Consider the following 21,702-nt stretch of genomic DNA (forward strand, 5'->3'; position numbering starts at 1 on the left):
AAATGAAAGTAAATGACAACATCCCTGTAAATGAATGTAAATGAATACATTCCAGTAAATGAAGGTAAATGACAACATCCCTGTAAATGAAAGTTAAATGACAACATACCAGTAAATGAAAGTAATGACAACATCCCTGTAAATGGAAGTAAATGACAACACACCTGTTAATGAAAGTACAAGACAACATACCTGTAAATGAAGTTAAATGACAACGTACCTGTAAATGAAAGTAAATGACAACATCCCTGTAAATGAAAGTAAATGACAACATACCAGTAAATGAAGGTAAATGACAACAAACTTGTAAATAAAAGTAAATGACAACATCCCTGTAAATGAAAGTAAATGACAACAAACTTGTAAATGAAAGTAAATGACAACATCCCTGTAAATGAAGGTAAATGACAACATACCTGTAAATGGAAGTAAATGACAACATCCCTGTAAATGAAAGTAAATGACAACATCCCTGTAAATGAAAGTAAATGAATACATTCCAGTAAATAAAGGTAAATGACAACATCCCTGTAAATGGAAGTTATTTGCAACATACCAGTAAATGGAAGTAAATGACAACATACCAATAAATGAAGGTAAATGACAACATACCTGTAAATGAAAGTAAATGACAACATACCTGTATATGAAGGTAAATGTACCTGTGATAAGCATGGAATACCAGGGCTCCAGATAATTCTTTGAACCATTGATTATTTACTCACATGTTATCAATCACACTGGGTATTGATAGCTTTCTGTGGGTATTCGATAATATTTCCACTCCCTTTTGGTACATTCTATTGGGTTAATTATTAAAGAAATGGGTAGACCTTTTAAAAAGTAATTCTGTTTAAAATGCTGTTTCAGGTGGCGTCTGAAACATGTTTGTGTGCTGCCCTAAGCCTGTCACATACCGCGTACGCTCATAACGCGGTACTTTTCTAAGTTACAACACGGCAGACTAGCATCTTTGTTTACTGTACAAGTAGGCTTTACGTACACATGATGTCTGCATTCGATCAGTAAATACAGATCTTTAAAGACAAGACATATGAGAATGCAAACTTAAAAGACTACTTTGGGGTATAAAATATTTCATGCATATTTGTACGCAATAACCTCAAATTTATTTTTGGTATGGTGAATTAATTTGCGTATATTACTCAACTACGCAGCTTATCTGGAGCTCTGGAATACCGTAAATGACATACATAGTCGCATTCGCGCAAAGAGAACTTATCAACAAGGAAAATACGTCAAAGGTTTGTGCAAAGCGCAAAGAGTAATGGTGGAGAGTGGAAGGAGAAGTTTTTGTGTACAGTCTTGCATATTTATTTGTTTAAAAGCTTTGTTAATGTTAATAGCACGCCGCAGAACCACACGACGCCACGTTGAAATAGCACGCAACAGTAGGACATGATACAACGCCACGACGCCACGTTGAAATGAAAAACAACAGCACGACACGATGCTACACCACGACACAACGTTGAAATGACATTCAACAGTACGACACCGTGTTACGACACGACATTATACTTTTAATGACTAGCAACACAACCACAATCGGACAACACCACGTTTTATCTTCCTGCGGTGGCTTGACAATAGGGAGATGTAACAGCTGTCAAGATTCATCTACCAAACAAAATATCAAGTTTTGCATCAAAATTGGTTTTGTTTGAATGAACGAAATGAATAATTACTGGAAACCCATTTAACGCCACATTTCATTGATTCTATTAATTTTACGGTGACTCCCTGTGACAGTATGCATAACGTACTGTCATAATGGGACGACGGTGGTTGTTTGACACACTGATCTTATTATAGGAAAACAACAGCCGTCAGGCAGCAGTACAGGATCAACATAAGGTCAGTGGGCCTTGGTGCTTTCGTGTGTGTGTGTGTGTGTGTGTGTGTGTGTGTGTGTGTGTGTGTGTGTGTGTTTGTGTGTGTGAGAGCGCACAGAGCACTTATGCATATATATATATAGAAAAGAAACGCACAGGTAATGTGTAGTTCATTGAACCCGACTATCCAAAAAATCCGGTATTTAAATTGGATATAAGTTATTGGAAAATATTGATGGCCTGGTGTTCGACAAACGGTGCGTCAAAACGCAGCCATTGTCGATTTTCAATATCTTACACGGCATTGTTTTCACACAAAAATGTCATGGAGGAAAACAGTAAAGCAAAATGCACGTGCACGTTATGGCATTCGTAACTCGTGGTAGTGTCAAAAACAAGCACGGGGTACTTGGAATCACTTCTGCCCCGGATTCCCCCCAAGAAAACGACTCGTGTGTGTGCACATCAAACCAGTCTAATAATGGTCTATTTCTTTTATTAAAATTAGGTAAACGTGAGGGTTACTCTACAAGGCGGAATGGCTCGGGTTGTTGTCATTGGTGCAGGTGTGATTGGCCTCTCTACCGCCATTAACATCCAGGAATGCATGCCGGGAAGTCACGTAACCATAGTTGCAGACAGTTTCAACCAATATACGCTCAGTGATGGTGCCGGAGCATACATAGTTCCATGGGCACCAGGGGTCGATGACGTCACTCAAAGGTATGCTTAAACGCACTGAACACTATTTAGATAGCTCATTTTGAGTGAACAACGTTCCGTTTACATATATACCACGGCGTATCAGCTTGATGTGGGAGCAAAACTCAAGTAACCGCTAAGACCCGGATGAGAGCTATATAGAATTGGCCTTCAGCAACCAATGATTGTCGTTAGACGCGACAGGTGGTCAGGTTCGCTGACTTGCTTGATGCATGTCAGTGTGTCTTGTCCAGGCTCGATTATTTACAGACCCCCGGCATATAGCTGGAATATTGTAACAATTAAACACCCACTAGCACAGATATATCGTGCTGACAAATCAAGGATCATAATCATTACGAACCTGATAGGAATCCACGATTAGCGGTTAATGGTTTTTATAAATTTAAAATCAATATACACCAGTGAGGTGAAATGAGATGTAACGTCGCGTGCATTCACTCACTCACTCACTCACTCACTCACTCACTTACACCTTTCTACGTGTTTTGGAATTACGCAGCCGGGGATTGAACCACATTCCACTCGCCAGACAGTGAGTGAGTGAGTTGTGTCTAACGCCTGCTTTTAACAGTATTCCAGTCATACCACGGCGTATCAGCTTAATGTGGTAGGAAAGCCCGAAGTAATGCAGGTCTCAGACGTTTACCACTTCGGTGAAACTCACGAGCACGGGTATGGTGCTGACAAACCTAGAAACATATTTGGGGCGAACCGGGATTCGAACCCACAATCATAGGTTTCTGGCGTGCCCAAGGGACGCATCTCTGCACAGCGAATTGCGGCGCCTTAGACGTCTGAACCACCCGTGCCCCCTCGCCAGACAGTGGAGGCGGAACTATACATCAGGTCAAGGACATGTTCCTCAAATTTAAGGACAAATGTAGCCTTTTTTTCCTTTCAATTTAGGAAATGGGGGCGAGCGTCTATGGACTACTTCATCAAACTGGCAGTTTCAGAGGATAGTGCAGACAATGGTGCAAGCCTCGCTATGGGGATCTTTTATAACCGCGAACAAGAGGTTGGTACAATCAGTTGTGTCTCTTTCAAATTACAAACATGACATCCATCTGAACTTTTATTTTCTTAATAATATCTCTCCTTAATATATATTTAAGCTGCGCGAGTAATTTGCAGTAAAACCAAGCCATTCAATAATTTGAATTCATATGATTCGTTTGTTTGCCTGTTGTTTTGTTTAACGCCGCACTCAGCAACATTCAAACAACCAGGCAAAAGGAGCACAAGCGACAACCACGAGCACACAGTTGGAGCTGACAAATCAAGGATCATGAAAAAATAAACAAACACACAAACAAACAAACAAACAAAATAAGTGGATAACTCGAAACAATATATCGATGAGTAGTACAAAGGGATTTAAGTTTAATTTCGTACCAAAACTTCGATACAAATAATATTCGACATAGCCGATTTCGTGGTAACGAGAGTCATCTGTTATCTTTTCTTCCAGCCTCCGCCGTATCACTATCTGATGCTATCTTGCGAGCCGATGTCGGAGGAAAGTGCGAAGAGACTGAACCTGGGAAAGTTGTAAGGAGCACATCCTGTGTAGGAGCGGAACCATTCCATTATAACCATTCATTGAAATGAGGGGGCATGGATGGCCCAGTCGTCTAAGGCACCGCGATTTGCTGTGCAGAGTTGCGTCCCTTGGGCACGCCAGAAACCTATGATTGTGTGGTCGAATCCGGTTATGTTTCTAGGTTTGTCAGCACAATACCCATGCTCGTGGGCTTCGCCAAGTGTTAAACGTCTGACACCTGTATCACTTCGGGATTTCCTCCCATATTTAGCTGACACGTCAGGATATAACTAGAAAAATGTTAAAAGCGGCGTTAAACCCATTCACTCACCCACCCAATGAACCAATTATTAATCAGGCCTTACCTGTATCGTTGGTACCATGTGTCGGCAATATGACAATCATTTGTTGAAATGTATTAAGGGTGGTGGTGTCTTGATTTGCTATTCTTCCTTCTCAGCCATTGTTACACGGCTACAACCGTTGCCATGGAGATGAGGAAGTACCTCCCGTGGCTCATGAGAAGGTAAGTTCCATTACGTCGAAGTTCAAATACCATATTTACGTCTAGTATTTTAAAAACTGGCGCTGACAAGATACCCAGTAGTTACAAGAGGCAAGATGAAGGATTATCTTTATTTATAAGTTATTTCTTTAGTACGAGGGCTGGCTGAAAAGTTCGAAGCCTAAGTGGGATATCTCAATCGGATTGAAACAATCTTTTGCCACCAACAAGTACAATCATTTAATGAATCATAGACATAAGAACTGCAACTGTAGTGTTATCATTGTCTTTGTACCAGACCATCTTGTGAACCTACCCATTGAAATCACCAGAAATGGACAAAACTGGCATAGGGCAGTCATGAAGTACCTGCAACTGAAAGGGCCAACTCCAACACAGATACATGGGGACATGGTCTCCACTCTACTATGATGCCCCTTCCTTTTCCACTGTAAAGAAGTGGGCTGCGGAATTCAAGCGTGGCAGAGAGAGCCTTGGCGATGACCCGCGTCTAGGAAGGCCTTCAACAGCAACCATTCCGGAAAACATTACCCGGGTGCATGACATGGTGATGACTGATAGACGATTGACCACTCGACATATTGCCAGTGTTGTGGGCATCTCTCATGAGAGGGTTGAGCACATTATCACCAACGATTTGGGAATCCCCCCCAAGCCAAGTCGGTTCCTTCTGCTGGAAAGGTGATGGCTTCAGTATTTGGGGACTCCAAGGGTATTCTGCTGATTGACTATCTTGAAAAAGGCCAGACTATCAATGGAAGATATTATGCTGACCTACTGAGACAGTTGCGTGAAGCTATCAAAGCTAAGCGATGGGGAATGCTCACTAAAGGAGTCCCGTTCCACCAAGACAATGCTCCTGTTCACAAATCGGTGGTTGCCATGTCAGCGATCCATGATTGTGGCTTCGAACTCATTGACCATCCCCCTTATTCACCCGATTTGGCCCCGTCAGACTTCCACCTGTTTCCCAAAATTAAAAAGGAACTAGCCGGTCGCCATTGTCTTAGTAACGATGACGTCATTTCCGCTGTGAATGACTTTTTTTAGGGTGGCTGAAGAAAATTTCTTCTTGATCGGCATCCAGGCCTTGCAGCATCGCTGGCAAAAGTGTGTAGACCTGGAAGTGGACTATGTGGAGAAATAAATGAAAACCATCGACTTGGTACGGGTCTTTCACAGTTAGGCTTAGAACTTTTCAGCCAGCCCTCGTAGGTTAGAGATTCACAAAAGTAATCTTAATGTACCTCGTGACCTGTTTTAGTTCCAAGTATTTCAAGATGGGCATGAAGGCTGTTATTTTTTAATAACAGCAATTGCGGGGCAGCGTTAGGGGCTAGGGTCGTGAGAAATAGGGAATATATTTTAACAATGTATTTTTATTTAAAGGCCATGGACCCTTTCTAAACAGAGTGAGTGAGTTAGATTTTACGCCGCTTTTAGCAATATTCCAGCAACATCACGGCGGGGGACACCAGAAATGGGCTTCACACATTGTACCCATGTGGGGAATCGAACCCGGACCTTCAGCGTGACGAGCGAACGCTTTACCCACTAGACTACCCCAGTGCCCCTTTCTGATTAGAATGAGTTAACACTCACAGAGATGTCATTGTTCCAGATTCAAAGACCAAGGGGGAACTGTGAAGCAGCGGAAAGTGAAATCATTCCAAGAGGTGATGTGATTTGTGTGTTGTTTAACGCCGCACTCTAGCTATATGACGGTGGTCTGTTAATATTCGAGTCTGGGCCAGACAATCCAGTGATTGATATCATGAGCATCGATCCACGCAACTGGAATGACATGCATCAACCAAGTCAGCGAGCCTGATCACCGAACTCGTTTGTTGCTTCTTACGACAAGCATAGTCGCCTCTTACGGCAAAGCATGGGTTGCTGAAGACCTATTCTCTACCCGGATCTTCACGGGTCGGATATGAGGCATTAATATTAATATTGATACGCAGTTTCTGATACGGAACATTGATCTGGAAAGGTTATACGGACACTCAGTTTCCGATACGGAACAGGGATGCGGAAAAGGTTATCTGGATACACAATTTCCGATTTAGAACAAGGATGCGGAAAGGTTTATATGGGTAGAGAGTTTCCGAAGGCAAACATTGATGCGGAAAGGGTTATATAGACACACAGTTTCTGATATGGAACATTGATGCGGAAATAGTTATCTGGATACATAGTTTCCGATACGGAACATGGATGCGGATAGGATTATACGGATACACAGTTTCTGATAAAGAACATGGATGCGGAAACGGTTATATCTCTGATATGGAACATTGATCTGGAAAGGATTAAATGGATACAGAAGTTCCAATATGGAACTTAGAACTGGAAACTGTCATAATTATACTCATTTTCTGGTACGGAAAATGGATGCTAAAATGGTTTCCGACATAGAACACGGATCCGGAAATGTTCATAGGGAAATTCCGCTCTTGTAAGAGAGAGGCTTGTGTGAATATAATCTATCCTCCAACAAATTATATAACATAGCTTGGGCTATCCTGATTAGGTTATGATAAATGCCACTGGCTCTTAACTTGTTATGTTGAATATACATAACACTGTACCCCTTATTGTCTGTACTCTATGCTGAGATCTCATTATAATACCGTGGTCCCTTTTCTGTTCTCAGTTCGTTGGAGAGTACGACGTGGTGGTTAACTGTGCTGGTTTAGGGGCCAAGGCCCTGACTGGAGACGAGAAGCTGCAGCCAATGAGAGGACAGATGATGAGGGTGAGTGAGTGATAGACACTGATGGGGTAAATAACAAACAAGTTTGATAGTTCAGTGAAAATATTTGATATGACAGGATAGTAGTAGCCATAATTTGTATATCAACATCTTTCTAATCAAATTACAACCCATAACATCACAATGATATTATTTCGTAGAACTCAATTTATTTTGTTTGTGAATAGGATTTGTCTCCCAGATCTTACGAATAGGTGGTGAATAATAATCCTTGTGTTGATCAAACAATTGAGGTGTGTGTCAAGTCGAAAGCGATCATACTATCATTTGAATCAGAGTATGCGACTGTGCTATCTAGGTCAATATGGGCTAGGTCAAAATGACGGCCTTAAGCTGCGACAGGTACGCTTTGAGTGTGCCGAGAGGAAACATCTGACATGATAGATTTCCAGGTTAATATTCGCCAGGTGTCGGTCATTAGAGGAAAGAATCTCAAATCCTGTCAGAAAAGAAAAAAGCTACAGGATTCAACGAACTTTAAAGATGTGTATCTCTCTACTGACAAGACTTTCTATCAAAGGAGAATTAAGTCAAATTTTCAGAATATATTTGAAGTACAACGGTGGACGCATAGGACAAAGCCACGCAGATGACAGAAACATCAACAACGGCGATAGTAGACGACACCAACACGAGAACGACGACACACAAGACTGGTCACATCGCACACGTGCACGGGACAATTTTAGTAATCATGCATCACGTGACCACAACAGTCAGCAACACGAGGTCCAATCAAAACTGGCGCCGCTAGGCCACAGGCGGGTTCTTGATTGTGAATGGCTGGGCATGTGACACATCGAGGGACAGTTATCAAGTGAGAAGTGCATGAGTGTCACATTTTGACCTGGACATTATCCGCATAGCAGACTCATTTGGCAGCAAATAAAACGATAGATGTTTATAATTACTATTGGTTTGGACAAAATAGAAACAATCTTCACCGCAGAGCGAAGTGTGGGTCTGGAGAAGTGTTTTTTTAATTAGAAATAGTGTCTTATATGAATATGATGTGTCTGTGTTAGATATTAAATATTATTATTATGTTGTTGAAATGCATGCATTAACAGAGTGACACTTCTCTGTATGTGAGTGTTATTTACCTCCTGAATATTCCTCTAGAGACATTGACGCTGTTGATTTTTAAACCACATTTATCACAGGTAGCAAAAGATTATTTTTATGATATTAGGAATATATGTGGTGATTATAACAGCAGAATGAGTGATTTTTTAGATCACATTGAAGGCGTTGGCCCTTTACCTAAACGACACATTGTTGGTGTGTCTAGAAATAATCACGGACATCTTTTATCAGACTTTCTGGTAAAACTTGTGTGTTGTTAATGGTCGTACATGCTTAATAATGATTATACCTGTGTGTCAGGAAAGGGCATCTCAGTGGTAGATGATTGCCTGTGTCCTTAGGATCAGTTGGATCTGATATATGATTTTAGTGTGACACTTGCGTCTAATCGTCTACAGAGTTCGGGTTGTGTTGGATGAGCAGACACCATGGCCCTATCAGCGCTGGATCATTCCTTCCTGTCATGGACAACAGATATTCCAAGAGTTCCCCATGAGTTCCCAAAGGACGAAACCGAGAAGGAAAATTTCATGATGACGTCATTTGTGAAGTATGACGTCACATCAGTACCAGAAACCTTCTTGACCTCTTGTTTTAACGACAATTGAAAAACTTCAGTCACCAGAATGCCGTCAAACAGACATAGACTGTGCATGAAATACATTTGTGTTACGGTGAGAAAGGAAATGGACATTTCTTTACCAACGAGAACGGTGCATATTTCATCTTAGGGGGGAAAGAGGAAGATTAGAAGAAAACCTTGGTGGACTGATGTTCTGACTGATTTGTGGAATGAAGTATGTGCTGCGGAATGTGGGGGTGTAGGTGTCATGGTGTTATGAAACGTAGATTAAGAGAGTTATACAAGCTTAAGAGACAGAGATTCGAATCTGCAGTGAAACGAGTTAATCGTCGATGCAACCGTGAAGGAATAGCAGAATTAGAGAACTTGTGTGAAGGAAAAAAGAACGAATTCTTGAAGCAGATCGGGAAAGTTGGTCTGGGACAGAAGAGACTACAGAAATATTCCTATGGACACTGACTACAAATCAAGAACGAGTTTTGGAAATTTGGAAAGAAGCTCATTCAGACTTGCTAAACTGTTACCACGCTGAAGAGTAGAGTGTAACAACGACAACGAACATGATTTGAAAGCTCTTAGGTGTGCTGATCCAAGATCAAGATCCACCTTAGAGCATGTATCAGTCCTAACATCTCTCATTGATACCAGGATGTCATTGAAGAAGTAAACTTTTCATAGATTTCAGAAAGGCATATGATTGTAGAGGGTTCTTGGGATGGCCTTTTTGTCATGATCTCAACATGTGTCTTTCTATATTTCCTGCAGGTTTCTGGAGGTGGCCTTCTTGTAGTGATGTCAACATGTGTCTTTTTATATTTCCTGCAGGTTTTTGGAGGTGGCCTTCTTGTATTAATGTCAGCATGTGTCATTCTATATTTCCTGCAGGTTTCTGGAGGTGGCCTTCTTGTAGTGATGTCAACATGTGTCATTCTATATTTCCTACAGGTTTCTGGAGGTGGCGTTCTTGTAGTGATGTTAAAGTTTGTCTTTCTATATTTCCTGCAGGTTTCTTGGGATGGCCTTCTTGTAGTTATGTCAACATGTGTCTTTCTATATTTCCTGCAGGTTTCTTGGGATGGCCTTCTTGTAGTAATGTCAACATGTGTCTTTCTATATTTCCTACAGGTTTCTGCTCCTTGGGTCAAGCACTTCATGCACGGACTCAGCCAATTGTACTTCATACCAAAGTAAGATATGAACAGAATCCCTTTGAACAATTTACGCGATCTTAAGTCATCTGAGGAACTGTGTTGTGTCAAATGTCAGAGTTTCTTTCATCAGACTCTGTTCGTTAGATGTTTTTGCCATCAAGATTGTAAGGTGTTGGGATGAGGACAGGTGTGATGTCATTGATGATATTTCGATCTGTGCTGCGTCAGAGCTCTTGTTTTATGTAGGACCAAACATTTCAAGAGAATATCCTCTTGTGTTAGGGAAAAGATGGTTGCGATTCAGTTTAATTTGTAATAAATTTACTCAATCAATTTTAATTTAATGTGTTTAAATCAATTTCAGCGGTTAAATATAAATCAAAACAACTGTTTCAGTTCTGAAAACGTTGCTGTTGGCGGCATCAAGTCTATCGGGGATGCTGACACAAGCATACGCCCGGAGTCATCTGAATACATCTGGGATAACATCACCAAAATATGGCCTCCCCTTAAGGTAAATATGCACAACAGAAACTGTAGAACAAACCAATGACGCTACAATATCAATCCACATGGGTTGTACCTTTTGTTTCTCAATTAAAACAAAATAGCAATAGGGTCGATGTAAGAATATGGAATTTTTTAAGCCATAACAATAAAAATATATTGTCTTAATAAAGTGACAGTGGGCGGAGGGACTGTTTGATGATACTCCCGTTGTTTCCAGAAAGCAAAACTGTTGTGGGAGTGGACGGGCCTGAGGCCTTACAGGGTGCCTCCTAGGGTGGAGGCTGAGGTCATCCGGTTTAGGGACAAGAGCCTCAAGGTAAGAGGCCAACCCAGGCATCATAGATTACATATATCCACAATCTCTGGATACATAATGTTTATCATGTATATCATGATTGACAGAAAAGAAATTCCTGGAAAATAATTTCTTTATTCCACATACTTCCATTTCAGAAGTTTTGATTTAAGAAATACAATTATGTTTTTGCTATCAAACCTCTCGCTCATCATATATACACTCCTCTCTCTACATATACACCCCTCTCTCTCTATGCAAATATCTCTGAATAAACATCCCTCTCTGTATATACACCCCTCTCTCTATATCTTTCTTTCTCGCACAAGCTCTGACGTTCATGCAGTTTTGCCCTCATTTTATGAAGGTTCATACTCCAATGAACTCACACAAAGTGAAGGTCAATTCTTCAATGAGAATCTGCCACGGATTAGGGTCCCGACTTAGATCTGAGTCCAACATATATACCTGTGTAAATACATTTCTTCTATATATATATACATACATCCTTTTCCATCTATACAACCATGTATATAACCTCCTCCCCCTCTCCCTCTCCCTCTCTACATCCTCTCGCTAATTACATCCTTACACATATAATCTCGATATATACCCCTCTCTATATATACATTCCTCTCTATATATACATTCCTTGTAACCATATGATGTAGCCACCGTTTTTAATCTGCATTAGAAGATCAGAAGAAGAGTCCATCGCACGATTCAAACAATGCCATAAACATGTGTTCTCGAACATGTGAACCTGCCCCACAGGTGGTACTGTCACAAACACATGCAAAGTAGTCAATTTTTCACCTCAACAAACATTGCAACTTATGGTAAAAGTAGTGAATACAGGGGATTTACGGTATTGCATCGGGCATAATAAATGGAACGCTTCAGTTATTGTTATGATGAACAACTGACGGCAATTGTAAACAATTATATTAAATTGTTATAATTTTTGTCTAAATCATTGCATGAGATTCCTTATGTTCCAGGTTGTGCACAACTACGGTCATGGGTCGTACGGTGTTAGCATGAGTTGGGGAACGGCCGTCCATGCAGCAGAACTGGTTAAGGACATGGTTAAACCTACGTCAAGACTCTGAAGTAACTCAATTGGATCATGGCTACCAACCGCCATTGACATACGTGTCAACCATCACCTTCATCACACACACGCACACGCACGCGCGCACGCACGCACGCACGCACGCACGCACGCACACACGCACACACACACACACACACAGAGTGGATGCACTGCATTACTACAGTACTTTCTTTGACATATTACCGATAACTGGGTATTGATATAAACAACCAACCAACCAACCGGACCTTCACGGGTCATTTGCAGAAGTGTGATAGTAATCGTTCTCTATGCATGGTCAACGTAACCGCCCACTGGTCGTAGCCCCACCCGCGATTTTGCATAAGCCTTTTACAGTGTAAACCGGATGAAATTATGGCCAGTACTAGTCAATAAAGGTGTTTCTGGCAAAATGATAAAAGCTATACAGTCTATTTATACAGCTGGTCGGGCTAGTGTTGAATTTAAACATTCATTTTCTGAAATGTTTCAGTGTCCAAGAGGAGTACGTCAGGGTTGTGTTTTAGGCCCCCTTTTATTCTCGATGTTCATTAACGAACTAGCTGCTGACGTTAAACAAAATTCTGGGCCAAGAATACAACTTCATTCTGATATTACAGAGATAGTCCTGTTATTATTTGCAGACGCTATTATTCTAATCGCTGATACTATAGGTGGACTTATTTATTCTAGAAATGTATTGTAATGCTTATGATTTAGACGTCAATTTGGATAACACCAAGGTGGTTGTTCTTAAGAAAGGTGGAGTGTTGTCAAGAAAAGAGATTTGGTACTATAAAGGTCTAAAGTTGGAGTGTGTATCCTCCTATAAATATTTGGGCGTTACTTTTACGAGAAGCCTATCCTGGTCAAGTCATTTCTCTAAAGCTGGTTTACAGGGGAAAAAGCAGTGGTTGGAATTTTAAAGTCATTGATAAAATTACATACTCTTCTTATGATGAAATAGAAACCATACACACATTGGCATGCAAACGCTTCTAGGTGTCAAATCGTCAACACCCAACAACATGGTTCGAGGTGAATGTGGGCGGTATCCATTACATCTTTATGCATACAAAAGAGTTATTGGTTATTGGATAAGGTTATTGAGTATGTCCAATTGTCGCTTTCCAAAGAAATGTTATTATATGATGCTTCAGACAGAAAGTAATGGTAAAATAAATTGGGTCTCAAAATGTAAATCTTTATTGTTCAGTTTGGGTTTTGGCTCTGTATGGGAAAACCAGTGTATAAGTCATCCTCATTCGTTTTTGTCAGAATTTACGTCGCGTCTGAAATGAAGTTATGAACAGGATTGGCAATGCCATTGTCTTCTGGAAAAAGGTAGTAAATCTTTCTCTTATTCTCTATTCAAGGTATCGTTTGGTACAGAGCTGTATCTTAGCTGTGTTTGCATGTTTTTCGCATCAGCTGTGTGTTGAACTGGGAGATACGCTAATATCCCACGTAACAGAAGACTATGTTGTGTTTGTAATGCTGGGTATGTGGAGGATGAGTATGATTTTATGTTAGTTTGCTCCGGTTATAACAAACTACGGATGGATCACTTACCACAGAAATATTGTGAATATCCGTGAATATCATTATGTCAACAACTGATTGTAAATTAATTGAACGTCTAGCTATCTATATCTATCAAGCGATGTCACTTCGTAGTGCATTATTGTCACAACAATAATAGCTGTGTGCATCACGTCCAGCATCACGTCCATTGTAATACAAATGTAATTATGGGCCGATGGCCTGCACTTACGAAATAAACCGAATTGATTGTCCCTCAATGTACATAACAGAGGTTGAGTGAGTGACTATGATTTAACGCCGCTTTTAGCAATATTCCAGCAATATCACGGCGGGGGACACCAGAAATGGGCTTCACACATTGTACTCATGTCGGGAATCGAACCCGGGTCTTCAGCATGACGAGCAAACGCTTTAACCACTCGGCTACCCGACCGCCCCTCATTCAATAACAAGATAGACCATATACAAATGTGATGTCCCGATAACACATGGTAAATATAAAACGTTTTACTGAATCCATACTGTACACACAGAATTATCAGTCACGACATAATGAATGGTTAATATCATGAGCATCGTTCCACGCAATTGGGATCGATGACATGCATCAACCAAGTCAGCGAGTCTGACCACCCGATCCCGTTCGTCGCCTTTTACTACAAGCATAGTCGCCTTGTACGGTAAGCATGGGTTGCTTATGATCTATTCCACCGATGTTCATGATCTCAATCACTGGATTGTCTTGTCTAGACTAGATTATTTACAGACCGCCGCCATATAGCTGGAATATTGATGAGTGCGGCGTTAAACAACCAACAAACAGTATATGTGCTGGTATTACTTATATTAATTGTAACAAGGTTATTTCCCCGTGATAAAGTTTTGCAAACAGCAAATCAGATACAGGAAAGCATGCAATGTGTATCAACGTAACATAGTGCTCATCAGTGAGTGATTTTCGACCAATCATATACATGAAGTTGTCCTTCACAGATGTGGACTACTGTTTGTCCTCCACTCCATGCCGCCGTCTTGATCTCAGCCATGTGGTCGAGGGTGCCGTGGAAGCTTTAAGACGCTGAAACACGACATGCTCTTACTACCAAAAGTCATACGTAGGTACATGACATACGCTAACTACCAAAAGTCATACGTAGGTACATGACATACGCTAACTACCAAAGGTCATACGTACAAAATAACTGCGATAAACCCCCTTTCATGATCATAAAAATGTGTATCAAATATTTGTTTGTGTGTTGTTTAAAGGCTGCACTCAGCAATATTTCAGCTATATAACGGCGGTCAGTAAAAAATCTAGTCCAGACCACTCAATCCAGTGAGTGACATCATCAGCATCGATGAAGTTAGCGAGCCTGACCACCCGAACCTGTAAGATGCCTTTTACGGCAAGTATAATCCCCTTTTACGGCAAGCATGTGTGTTTGAAGACCTATTCTCTACCCAGATCTTCACGGGTCCAAATAGTGATGGCAACATGTGTTCGAGAACTGATGACAATTATGAAAGATAGAAAGTTGGGTTTACCGAGTGAGAAGTACACTAAGTTATCACTTGGGTGTTACTAAATTATTATATTATGTAAGTCATATGCAAGTTTCGCTTTCATCGATTTACGCAGAGAAAACTACATTCTTATATTTCGATCGTAAAGTGAGAAAGACAATCGATATTGAAATGCACATAACCCATCCAAGAATATCTTGGACTAACCAACTATTGTCCACACTTCTTGAGTGTGCGAAAGCAACAGAATAGCCAAAAGTGTCAATGTCAAAAAGTCAATTTCAATTTGAAAAAACCCTGAAAGTATAAGACAACAAAAGATAAAATCATAAATCAAATTCTTGATTCTCAGAAGGCAAAGTTAAAGATTTGGGAAGAAAAGAAGAGAAAGTAGGACAGGAAAAATAATTTAAACACACAGTTCAAAACTGATGAAAAACAGTTTTATAGGCAATTAAATGCAACCAGTGGCATTGATGAGAAAAGACCCACCATAGCTTCCAGTAAAAGCTTTCGAAACAGTTGTGGTCTATACCCGGCAAAGTCAACCCCGATGAACCATGAGTAGGATTACATTAATTATGTACACAACAAAATAAAGTCACTATTGTTGTGTTTCAAAACACCCGATTGCCTGAAAAAAAGTAATTAAAACGTCCAAATCTAATACGGCGCCAGGCCATGGTGGTATGGAAAACTGTTCGAATGTGTACAAACACCTTTACATCACTGTTTAAATACGTGGACACGGGATGTTCCGCCTTGTTTATGCTTACAATACTTCTCTCAAAGAAATGTGAATTGACTGATCTAAAAAGAGGGCGTCATGGAAAATGATCAACATAAAATTATTTTGAACAGGCCCGTATACAGACTGAGACCTGCCCAGGCCCTTTGATCTTGAAATTTACTTCCAGAATATTAATATTACCAAGTACCAAGTTGTTCGACTCCCCATTGTTCTCGGTGCCTTATGTTTGGTACCTCCCAATCTGTTGACTGACATTGGGAGAGTACGCGGGTTTACTGCCAGGAATACAGCCCTTCTGACAATCTGGGTAATGCAGAGGGCTGCTGTGTTTGAGAGTCTTCACATTCTCTGAACAATCTCTGAATTTGACAAGGCATTCGCTGTCTGGGCTGCGTGTAGAGGAAGCGAAGGCCCTGAGCTGATGATGAGCCTAACCATGATGACTGTGGCAGAATCACCCAAACCCTCTTTTGCTGCGTTTATTTATTTGATTCTGTAGATAAAAGCAACAAAACCGTAAAGCTACAAAACATATCTGCTAAGGGCAGAAACGATTGTATGACGTGTCCATGTGTTTATGAATCTCTATCAAATAGTTATTGCATCAGGTGTTCGCGAAAAGCTGAGCATATCCTGCCAATATCGGAGGCAGAAATCTTTGGTAAAGCATGCATACCACATTAATCGTATGAAACTAATAACACAATCCACACATGAATAATGTGACTGGACAAACCTCAGCCAGGGATCCTTCCATCTTGAATATTTCTAGGACCATGTTGACTGGAACAGGAACAACCGACACAAGAGCAATGAACCAGCCGAAGAAGACAGGAAGCCAGAGTCAATACCAAAGTAACCTGCAGAGATACAGATTAGTTGCAATCTACATCCAGATATACATATACGAAATATACCAATTAGATCATAAGATCAAGACAGTTAGTGGTATTCGGATGCACATTATGGGAACACTTGGGCTATGGAAACATTTAAAGAAATTATGATGAATTTACTCTTCTTCGTTTTTGTATGATAAATGATATGATTGAGTCGATTAGGAGATATTAACAATATGATGATATAGATAGTTGGCATCGTGGTATCCCCCACCCCCAAAACTAAAAACAAAAAACATTTTTAAAACAAAAATCAATAACGAAATGACTCATAATCATTGCATTTGTACCAAAATAAAGTGCCTTGGCCATTGTGCACATGATAGCCTCAACACCCATATGCCACGCTATAAAACATGTAGCTTGTCATGGAGGCGGCAGAAAATCGGCATTGGTCAACCTTACGAGAAAGTTTGGATTGGATTCCTCAATGGCGCACCCATTTCATGGTGACTGATACAACAAAAATCGCCAATCTCTCGATTATACGATGAAAAGGATTCCATTGAGCGTAAAAGGCAAAATAACGATGAAAATTATATGAATGGATGACTGAAAATCAGGGTAAACATGTTCAATGAGGGTAAACATGTCCTGCCCTACTTAATGACTACTTCAGAGTTATAGGACGAAATTAGAAAATGTCGGTCTATCCATGGGTATACAGCATATGTCCGTCACAGATATGAACGAAGTGTTCTCTTAAAGGTCGAGTCTTCTATATATCGCATGGTGACACTGACAGAGATGACAACATACATCGTACAATTGAGATATAGTTGATATAGTATGTGGTGTCAGGATTTCCTATCCGACCCGGATGAATTCAGATGTTTTCTGTGTAGTCAAGGAAACCGAAACAATGTTTAAATTAGATTGCATAGACAGCCCCCAGAGCTTCAACGAGCAGGAGCTTATAATGTGTGCGTGTCGCGATGAAAACATTGTTGTCGACGTGCTATAATATTATGCAAGTATCACCTGTAAACTGCGATGTTCATGTATACTATGTTATCACCCTTTGAATGGTTCACATCCGGTGGACCATTCAAAGAATAGTAGAACTACAAATGCGCTTGTAAACGTAATGCCATATATTTGATTTCCATCATGCATATCGTGAACTGTGTAACATCAAACAACCTACACACAAGACCACGGGGCTAATGATGAAGCGGGATACGTTGTAGATTACAGGGAGACGTTTGCCAGTCATCATTTCCACATCAGCAGGGAAACGTTCATCGCCTGTCAAATATATTCATGAAATGTGTCAGAAACTAAAGGCGACATATAAAGCCGCAGTGCCACGTAAACGTTTTTACTCTCGTCACCGAGAGCAGGATAGTGAGGACATTGATTGAAACTTTGTAGTGACTGGAGTCAAATAGAAACATAAAATAATGTGATTACTATCAGCCACGATATGCGTACCAAACAATACATATATTAAATAAAGTGAATATACAAACTAATACAGGTTTATACACATGAAGGTAAATTTTGAGGTCATGTTGACAATGTTTTAAACTGGCTTTCCGACGTCATGTTCCGTTCGTGAGGGAAGACGCACTACTGTAGTAACTGAGTGGGTGCAAGGATTGCCACTTTGAAAAGGGGCTGTAAAAGTTACCTTTGATGGGAATCGAAAAGAATACATTTGTAAATGTTTTTACCGTAACACCAGCCTACAACCACACACTCGAGTACAGAAATGACGTAACAGGTAACTGCCGCAAAGTATCAGTCAACCAACTGATAAACGTACATTCCTCCCTGGAATATATGTAATCATATAGGCGTATAAATCAATGGTTGTACTCGCACGAGGATTTCTCTAACCTCAGAATGAATTACCCTGTAGAGCACTGTGAAGTGAAGTACATCTGTTTTTGGGGCACTAATTGAAGTTCTATTGACTATTCCTGCAGATCCGTAAATGGGGAGATGCATCTGTATACATCTACATTATCTTATATAAGTTTGAACTAAATATCACATGTGAGTTTTCACATATTTCATCATATCCAACCAACAATAACTGAAATACGACGAGAATCTTTCATCAAATGCACATGTGACAATGAAGTGGATTTTGTCACTTACAAACTTTTATTTGAATGTTTGGACTTGAACCGGGGGACCTTTTTATTAAAAAAAGCTGAAAGAATAAAACATGAATGTGGTGGTAGTGCATGTTAATGGTCTCTATAAAGGCCAGATAACCAATCCCATATCATTGCCACTCTAAGTAATCTTCGGAAGAGCAGAACTCAGAAAAATGTCACTATCGATTTTTGTTTGCCATGCATAAGTCAACATGACAAATGGTGAGCCATAGCAATCCTTGAATGCGGAACCTGACGAAGTAACGTCGTCCATTAATTCAACGTCTACAGGGGAAAAAGTCCACAAATAGTGACGTTATCAAAAGAACATCCAAGTTAGAAAGCAAAGACATATGGATTCGAACCAGGCCGTGTGTTCTTGAAGGAAAACGCTTTGAAGGTCTTTCCTCAGGTATAGAATGCTATTCCCCGGGTATTTCTTCAACGTTTTGAAGACCCGGGTTCGATTCCCGACATGTTAATAAATAACAATGTCATGACAACATATGGCATTTGAAATCCTATCAATATATATTTTATTCTCTTTACCATTGAATCAACTGCCATCATCAACATTGTTGTGAAGAGGAAGACAGACCACAACTGAAGGAGCGGAAGTAGTGCAACTGCTTCTAGACAGAGGATGAAGCCAATGCCAGGACCTGCCCACACAAGTAACCAAAACCCTTTCCATTAGTCATAACAATATCTGATAATATTATAGTTTGTTGTACGATTCCGATAATATCATTTTAGATCTAGGTCAATTGGTATATCAGACGTTCGCGAAAATGGGAGGGTATCCTGACCCACATTTATAACACGTCAAAAACATGCAAATGCAAATTAAGTGTTCATCTGAACAAACAGGGGGCCACCAGTGGGTCAGGATACGCTCACCTTTTTGCGAACACCTCATATGGCCACTATTTCATGAACACATGCTCGTGATATAGTCGGAATCGTACAATCTGTTTTAAGAAGAGATTTCTTTGGAATATGGAAAAAGTTTTGTCGCTTTTACAATAATATTATAATGTACAGATTAAAATAGAAAATGCAGCAAAGAGGGTTTGGGTGATCCTCGCACAGTCAGGCTGGTTAGGCTCATCATCAGTTCAGGGCCCTGGCCCCCGCTTCACGCAGCCCAGACAGCGAATGGGACTTCTCCCAGGAAGCGCTGCCTTGTCGAACCCACCCAGAACCTTTCGTAGAATGTGAAGACTCCCCAACACTGCAACCTTCTGCATTACCCAGATTGTCAGAAGGACTGTATTCCTGGTAGCAAACCCGGGTACTCTCCCAATGTCAGTCAACAGATTGGGAGGTGCCAAACCTAAGGCACCCAGAACAATGGGGAGTCGGACAACCTGGTACATGGGATGCAAGCGTGACATTTCGAACGCAAGGACTGCATATTTGCCATGTTTTTCCTGAATCTTGTCAATGACATTGGTGTTGTCGTCACTGCTTTTCGGCGTCCAGTGCGACCCTGCTACAGTTACTAAATGTATTGCCGTTCCTGGTCCTTGTGGTCAATTAAGCCAGGACATTGCCCTCGCCTTGTCCACCACGGCTCGGCTCCGTCAAGGAGTGATTGGCCTAATGACCCTTACTCCAAGTTGTCTCTATCAGCATTCATACTCACATAATAAAGAAACGCAACACCAGTTTATACTCACATAGTTTTACTTACTCTCAGCCCATCTATCAATACAGAACAGGATCAGACTGGCCAGGCTCGTCACTAGCTGGGAGAAACTTAGAACGATCGGGATTCGACTCGATCGACTGCAAACTGCGCTCTTCTCTCCTAATGTTGAGGGTATCATTTTATAGTGTTCGAGCCTGACCTGTCCTTGTCACATGTCTCAATACCTCCATTTGATTCGTTACAAGTTTAGATCTGACCATGAACTCATGTGTGTCGCCATCGGAAAAATACCAAAAGCCTACGTGCCAGATTGCTCATCTCTCTATTGATTCTGTGACTCGCTCCGAAGCTCCCAATGGCTTATACCTTGTAATTCCCCATTTGTTTCATTAACTCATGGACGATGGCCAGAGACCAATCCAATGATAAACGTGAAATGTCCAGAATACACTTGTGATAAATGTGAAATGTCTTTTCTCTATTGATTCCTTTCCAACTACAAGTTCTGTCACGAACTATATCTAATGCAACTCCTCATTGCAGCTATACTGGTTCTATTTATTATCATTCGTTTCTGAGATGCATTTTTAACCTTATAACATCCTCCGCCTGTGGACAAGAGCTGCCCACAGCTCGGAAGATCTAAGCATGAGTTCCGGTCTGAGATATAAAATACAATCACAATAAACATAATGGAAATAAAACAGGATCGATCATTCCATATATTAAATTGTAATCAATTTTCAAATGTTATAACGATTTCGAAAACAACGAATACTTTTACAGTAAAAATGTATTTACCTGGTAAAGAATAAGTTAATGATCCTGTGTTATTTCGTATAACCACAAAGCATAAACACCATGAAATATTATTCAAATACCATGTAGAATTAATTAATAGCGATGCATAAAAGTCAAATGTCACTGCACATGGCCACAATATGGCACCACCATTCACGAAAGTTCATTTGTCGCTGGTCCCAATCGAATTCACTGGCTCCTTTCTTGTTTCGTAAAGTCAATTGGCGAAACGCTGTCCAACGTTCTTGAATCCTTGAAAGCACACG

The 21,702-nt window shown here is 40.5% G+C and overlaps 1 protein-coding gene across 5 annotated transcripts in view; it reads left to right on the forward strand.

The window, feature by feature from the left end:
• The window catches only part of LOC139451262 (D-aspartate oxidase-like), a 27,525-nt gene extending 15,273 nt beyond the window's left edge, over positions 1-12,252 (forward strand). For 2 of the 5 annotated variants that reach the window (XM_071232947.1, XM_071232948.1), the window contains exons 2-12: positions 1,837-1,878; positions 2,365-2,579; positions 3,489-3,600; positions 4,054-4,133; positions 4,586-4,651; positions 6,273-6,327; positions 7,311-7,412; positions 10,225-10,286; positions 10,647-10,764; positions 10,978-11,076; positions 12,057-12,252. In XM_071232947.1, coding sequence (XP_071089048.1) covers positions 1,837-1,878; positions 2,365-2,579; positions 3,489-3,600; positions 4,054-4,133; positions 4,586-4,651; positions 6,273-6,327; positions 7,311-7,412; positions 10,225-10,286; positions 10,647-10,764; positions 10,978-11,076; positions 12,057-12,167 — 1,062 coding nt within the window. In that variant the 3' untranslated portion in view covers positions 12,168-12,252. Of the gene's footprint in view, positions 1-1,261; positions 1,511-1,836; positions 1,879-2,364; positions 2,580-3,488; positions 3,601-4,053; positions 4,134-4,585; positions 4,652-6,272; positions 6,328-7,310; positions 7,413-10,224; positions 10,287-10,646; positions 10,765-10,977; positions 11,077-12,056 lie in introns of those variants that run through there. The other 3 variants (XM_071232950.1, XM_071232949.1, XM_071232951.1) reach the window with 3 other exon arrangements.
• The last annotated feature ends 9,450 nt before the right edge of the window (positions 12,253-21,702 follow it).

Source organism: Haliotis cracherodii, unplaced genomic scaffold, assembly GCF_022045235.1.
Source record: "Haliotis cracherodii isolate W230 unplaced genomic scaffold, xgHalCrac1.p SCAF_10, whole genome shotgun sequence".
NCBI classification, from domain to species: Eukaryota; Metazoa; Mollusca; class Gastropoda; order Lepetellida; family Haliotidae; genus Haliotis; species Haliotis cracherodii.